General features: G+C 34.5%; 2 protein-coding genes across 9 annotated transcripts in view; one reads left to right on the top strand and one right to left on the bottom strand.

Annotated features, from left to right (window-relative positions):
• LOC104710132 (transmembrane 9 superfamily member 3) overlaps positions 1 to 463 on the bottom strand; it is a 7234-nt gene extending 6771 nt beyond the window's left edge. The window contains exon 1 of the mRNA XM_010426688.2: positions 243 to 463. Coding sequence (XP_010424990.1) covers positions 243 to 394 — 152 coding nt within the window. The 5' untranslated portion in view covers positions 395 to 463. The remainder of the gene's footprint in view (positions 1 to 242) is intronic.
• Positions 3559 to 6205, top strand: part of LOC104710130 (sodium/hydrogen exchanger 7-like) — a 10330-nt gene continuing 7683 nt past the window's right edge. For 2 of the 8 annotated variants that reach the window (XM_010426684.2, XM_010426683.2), the window contains exons 1-11: positions 3559 to 3845; positions 3981 to 4031; positions 4604 to 4695; positions 4770 to 4847; positions 4929 to 5086; positions 5174 to 5275; positions 5365 to 5482; positions 5564 to 5616; positions 5696 to 5761; positions 5854 to 5898; positions 6036 to 6088. In XM_010426684.2, coding sequence (XP_010424986.1) covers positions 3641 to 3845; positions 3981 to 4031; positions 4604 to 4695; positions 4770 to 4847; positions 4929 to 5086; positions 5174 to 5275; positions 5365 to 5482; positions 5564 to 5616; positions 5696 to 5761; positions 5854 to 5898; positions 6036 to 6088 — 1021 coding nt within the window. In that variant the 5' untranslated portion in view covers positions 3559 to 3640. Of the gene's footprint in view, positions 3846 to 3980; positions 4032 to 4128; positions 4221 to 4294; positions 4373 to 4405; positions 4492 to 4603; positions 4696 to 4769; positions 4848 to 4928; positions 5087 to 5173; positions 5276 to 5364; positions 5483 to 5563; positions 5617 to 5695; positions 5762 to 5853; positions 5899 to 6035; positions 6089 to 6205 lie in introns of those variants that run through there. The other 6 variants (XM_019230379.1, XM_010426681.2, XM_019230378.1 and 3 more) reach the window with 4 other exon arrangements.

Here is a 6205-nt window from a genome sequence, read left to right as displayed (position 1 = left end):
CATCAAAATCACAAGTAACATCAGACATATGAAGATGAAATCGAAGATCTACAGCAACATTTCATGAGATCAGATTACACATTCTAGACGATGATGAATCGAAGTTTTCGATGTCAGATACAAATTTGATACAATCGGAGCTTTCACTGGGAAATTAATCACTAGTCTGAAGAGAATCTCAGATCTAAACCTAAGATCTGAACAAAACCTACCGACACGCACAGTAGAATAGATTATTTTACCTGGGATTGTGAAACGGGCCGACCTTGTTGGCGTAGAGAGGAACGGAGTCGCTGTCTTTGTAACGGTGGTCAGAGGCATCGGATCTGACATAACCGGCGCCGGAGAAGATGAGAGCTCCGATGAAGAGGAGCAGCGTCGTCGATAATGTCATGATGGGCGAATGGGGAAGAAATAAAATCGTGAGATCTGAGTTTTGCTTTATATTTTTGTGAGCAACGCTTACGGCAAATGACGATAATGTTTTTATATTTTTGTCTCTATCTTTTTTTTTATTTCTTTTTGTATTTTAATAACCCATTTTTTCCCTACAAAATAACTTTATGCATAAGAAAATACTATATTGCGATAAAAAAGCATTATGTAAGAAAATAAAATTCCAATTCTTTTTGCAACATTTATACATATGAAATTTTGATAGTTTTTAATATACTAATTATTTTTCTTTTTACTAATTAATTATGTTTCGAGTTTGTTTTTTTCTTATGTTTATACATTTAATGAAAAAAATTTTAATAATTATAAAAGTGTTATAGATGTTCTACGTTACGAAAGGAACTTGTGAATTGTGAATGGCAGATGAGAGGTTGTGCGAGTGCGATAACCTGAAGCAATTAAACTTTCTATGATCGATTGTTTATATGAAACTTGCTGTTCAGGATGTGAATCTGTTGTTAATTCTATCAAGGAGCGGTTTACAATCTTGCCTCTTTATTTTCTGAGCCATTAGCCATAAGGGGAACTCCGAACTCCTAGATATCTTACTAGCAAAGAGCCTTGAGTCACACCAAATCTTGTAGAAAGCTGTCTGTCCCTATCAAAATCTTCCCCACTAATTAACAGTGTGTTGTCTTCTATCTGTTAGTATCCTAAACCCTGAACCTTGCTTGAATTCCTCCAGAATCCCTTAATAGAAGACTTTGATCCGTAGAAAAAAAAAGCACCAACACATTATCAGCAAAGCTAAGATGTTGTTATTAAGGACTAAGGAGCCAAGCATCTGGGATCAAACTGATGTCATATAAAAATTACAACAATCCATTTATAGGTTTTCTAATTATCTTTTTCTGTCTGTGAAAAACTTAAAAGGATAGATAAGTGAGGTGATAGAACTGGCTTTTACAATTCAATATGAGACTTAAGGCCCAAACTACAAATAAGTCCCATGATAGGAAACAATCACGTCGTTTTAGTATTATTTTGGGACCTTAGTTGTCGGACCAATGCACACCTATGTCGCGTATCAAGTGTTGTTGTTATGATTTTTCTTTTTTGGAATATATTTATCAAAAAGTCATATAGGTTGGATCATTTTTGTAGGAATATTGGCATATTGCTATGCTTTGTGGCTTGTAATATATTTTGTTCGAATATTGCTAATGCTATGGTTCTTTTGTTGGAATATTGCTATATACAGTTTGTGGTTATGGTTTAGATATTTCATTCGTTACGTGGAAAAGATATAATCACAACTAATATGGATGACAAAAACTTTATTTTTTGGATAAATGAATTTTCATTACATGAAAAGGTTTGTATAGCAGCTGTACAATTATTCTTTACACAAAAAGATCCAACATTCCTTGACCAAAAACAAAAACAAAACAAAACAAAAGGAAAAATCCAACATTAATGACTCTAGTCATACTTTAGCCAAGCTCCGAAAAGGTTTTTGAATGTTTTGAGTTTTCTCTTTGCAAAAATTGCATCGTGAGTCTGTTTGTCTGTGATGACTAAGACGTGAGTTTCTATGGAAATGTTGTTGTGATACCGATTCTCTCTCAGTCCAAATGGCATATATATCGTTGGCTGGTGAGTCTACGCCGGTACACAATCATTTGATGTTGTTGGTTAGCACGTGTAGTCACAGCACGTTACATAGTGGATTGTGGATTGCTTTCGAACCTATATGGAAAATGAATTCTTCGAACCCAGTCTATAAAGTTTTTCATAGATAATTTGTTGTTTGCTCCGGACCTATATAGTATATAACTTAACTAATTACATATTTTCATTTTTTAAAAAACTCTAATCCTTTAAATTGTTCTTCTTTTCTATTTGAGCGTCCAAAGACAATAACACTAAACAATGTTTTCATGCATCGGTCAAACTTTTCTCCACAAAACCCTGTTTATCAACATTGACAAGCGAACGTACTTTGAGATTTTAATTTGGCACGAACTTATCTTCTTACATTTGACTGTAGTATTTTATCTAAAACCAAACAAAGCTGAGCTCATATATTAATATTGCGTTATCTGAACGACGTTTGCAATAACTTGGACATATTTTTAAGTTTTGTTAACGGTCCAAAATAATAATTTTTTCTAATTAAAAACTATATATTTTGTTTGTAATCTTCTGTTGTAGTTATGCTTGAGTTGTATAACTCTGCCAAGAAATGACGAGTTCAGATGTATAATGTTTTGGACATACTTGATTGGATCTAATTGGTCGATCCATTTGACCTTATCTAATTATATAATTTATAACTCTTATAGACAAACAAAAATATTAGTATTAATTAAATTACTGATGTCAGATGATAGCTACTTGCAAACACAAATTCGATCTGGATTCGACTAACTAGGTTTCAATTATATACTATTTCACAATTGAGTAATTGGCGAGATTAGAAACTAAATTTTGTGTAAGTGACCATAAACATATGACCACAAAGCAAAAACACACTCACATCAACTATTTTTGTCCAATTTTGTTAGATAGCCGACTGAAAAAAATCAAAACGTTGTCAAGTTTTAAACGAGTAATAAGGTTGTTACCAAAGTAAAAGAAAAGACCGTAACCATGAATCTTTTAGCCTTTTAGGACCAAACCAACTTTTGGAATATCACTAATTGTCTGGCTTAAAAGCTTGCTTAGGAATAAAACTATAAAGTCTTATAAATTCTTGTTCACTATGTTAATTCTATATATATACACATATAAAAAGCTAAGGTTTACAAAACCTATAATAAACAATATACTAATTAATTTCGGTTATAATAAGAACTTGTATATTGTTAGCTCCTGATCAGAAAAATTATATTTTAGATTAGAAGATCTGGTCAGGCTGAAATTTGTGAAAAATAAAAATAAAACGTAATGATGTGTTGACATGTTGTCCATTCGAGATCTTAGAAACAGTAAAATACAATAATATTATAATTTAACATGATTAATCACATGATCAATAGTGAATTATATCACTAATTACTGATTAGGACTTAGGAGCCAACAAACACATAAATTACATAACCATAATATTTTAATTCAAATACATATATATACACACACATATGTGTATATATATTCTCTTCTCAGCTCTCTCATAAGAAGCTTTCTACAGTTCTTCTTCTTCTTCTTCTTCTTCTTCCTCACTCTCGTTGTTGTTGTTTCAATGGCTTCGATTCCGTACAGACTTATGGAGGAGGAGGCCGAATCGTCTCTTTCTTCTTCGAAAGAAGAATCTAGCCCTGTGGACGCCGTACTCTTCGTCGGAATGTCTCTGGTGCTCGGTATAGCTTCAAGGCATTTGCTTCGAGGAACTAGGGTTCCTTACACCGTCGCTCTCCTCGTTATCGGAATCGCTCTTGGATCCCTCGGTTCGATTTCGATGATTCCTAATTCGGTTTTTTTTTTTTAAATTTTTTTTTCAATTTCAATAGTTTGTATTTGAAAATTTCTTGGAAGAAGATCATAGAGTAGTACTGATGAGAAGAGTTGTTTGAATGTTTCAGAATATGGAACTCATCATAACCTTGGCAAGGTCGGCCATGGGATTCGTATTTGTAAGTTGTTAGTTTTGTTGAACAAATAATCAAATATAATACATAGCTTTTGGTTGATTCAATTTGGGAATTTTAAAATCTCTCTTGGTGTTGTTAGGGAATGATATCGATCCAGAGCTTCTTTTGGCTGTGTTTCTTCCTGCTCTTCTTTTCGAGAGTTCGTTTTCAATGGAAGTTCACCAGATCAAGGTTTGCTTTTTCTCCTCCCTAGTTAAGCCTTAAGTTGAAGGGAAATAGATGCTAAATGCTTTTGGTTATTGTAGAGGTGTCTGGGACAGATGGTGCTACTTGCTGGCCCTGGAGTTCTCATTTCAACGTTTTGTCTTGGATCGCTTGTTAAGGTAAGGTATGCTGTAGTCTAAGATTGNATAGAGTACTACTGATGAGAAGAGTTGTTTGAATGTTTCAGAATATGGAACTCATCATAACCTTGGCAAGGTCGGCCATGGGATTCGTATTTGTAAGTTGTTAGTTTTGTTGAACAAATCTATATATACATAGCAAAGCTTTTAGGTTGATTCAATTTTGGGAATTTTACAATCTCTCTTAATGTTGTTATTGGCTGTTGTTAGGGAATGAGATCGATCCAGAGCTTCTTTTGGCTGTGTTTCTTCCTGCTCTTCTTTTCGAGAGTTCGTTTTCAATGGAAGTTCACCAGATCAAGGTTTGCTTTTTCTCCTCCCTAGTTAAGCCTTAAGTTGAAGGGAAATAGATGCTAAATGCTTTTGGTTATTGTAGAGGTGTCTGGGACAGATGGTGCTACTTGCTGGCCCTGGAGTTCTCATTTCAACGTTTTGTCTTGGATCGCTTGTTAAGGTAAGGTATGCTGTAGTCTAAGATTAAGTAGTATTATGAAATAAGAGGTAGTGAAAAGTATGACTATGATGCTATTTGTAGCTTACGTTTCCGTATGACTGGGACTGGAAAACGTCGTTGTTGCTTGGGGGACTTTTGAGTGCTACTGATCCTGTTGCTGTTGTTGCTTTGCTTAAAGAGCTTGGTGCTAGTAAAAAGCTAAGCACTGTTATTGAAGGGGAATCCCTGATGAATGATGGGTAATCAATCTTGTTAACCTTTTCTAATTTTCTGTCATAGTCTGCTTAATTTATGCTTATAATTTATGATTTGGAAACAATTTTCAGGACTGCAATTGTGGTTTTCCAGTTATTCTTGAAGATGGTTTTGGGGCATAGTTCTGACTGGAGTTCTATAATCAAATTTCTGGTTAAAGTGGCACTTGGAGCGTATGTCTTGATCTTTTCCTCTTTTAATGATATCGAGTTGTTGTGTTCTTGGCATCGTAAATTTATAATGTATGATTCTGTCTGTTTAGTGTAGGCATTGGTCTGGCTTTTGGCATTGCCTCAGTTCTTTGGCTCAGGTTCATATTTAATGACACCATAATAGAGATTACTCTAACGATTGCAGTGAGCTACTTCGCATATTACACTGTACGTCTTTCTGTAGACTTTGAAATACTGTATCAAGATCTTATTTTTGTATACAATTGAGAGTTAGTTACTGTGTGACAGGCTCAAGAGTGGGCTGATGCTTCTGGTGTTTTGACAGTGATGACTTTGGGCATGTAAATCTCAGTGACCTCATTGATTTCTTTTTTCTGTTATCATGTAAGACCCCACTTGTTATAATAATAACTGTTACAGGTTCTATGCTGCATTTGCGAGGACAGCATTTAAAGGTGACAGTCAAAAAAGTTTGCATCACTTCTGGTATTTCTCAATCTTGTGGAATTGGAATTGTTTTGAACTCTGTGAAAAAGGTTGATCTATGTAATACAGTTTTTTTCCGGTAACTTGTGCAGGGAAATGGTCGCGTATATTGCAAATACTTTGATTTTTATCCTAAGGTAAGACTCATCCCATGCTTAGGCCATGCCAACCCTAAGAAATAAGCTTATAGGTAGCAAAAAGCTATTTTTCTGCAGTCTACTCTTTAGCCGGTCCTACAGTATTTAAGTTGTTTGTTTCTCATTCTTTTTTGCAGTGGTGTTGTCATTGCTGAAGGCATTCTCGACAGCGATAAGATTGCCTACCAAGGTGTCATTATTTGTTATAAGTTTGCAGTATATTTTTCTAGCTAAAAGTGATGTCTAGTCAGGTCGTATGAACATAGTTCCCGTCAAAATTTTCTACAGCCAATTGCTTATTGAATTT

This window comes from Camelina sativa, chromosome 9 (genome assembly GCF_000633955.1).
Source record: "Camelina sativa cultivar DH55 chromosome 9, Cs, whole genome shotgun sequence".
Taxonomy (NCBI): domain Eukaryota; kingdom Viridiplantae; phylum Streptophyta; class Magnoliopsida; order Brassicales; family Brassicaceae; genus Camelina; species Camelina sativa.
The sequence above is the reverse complement of the archived record's forward strand: the minus strand, read 5'-3'. Positions and strand labels throughout refer to the sequence as shown.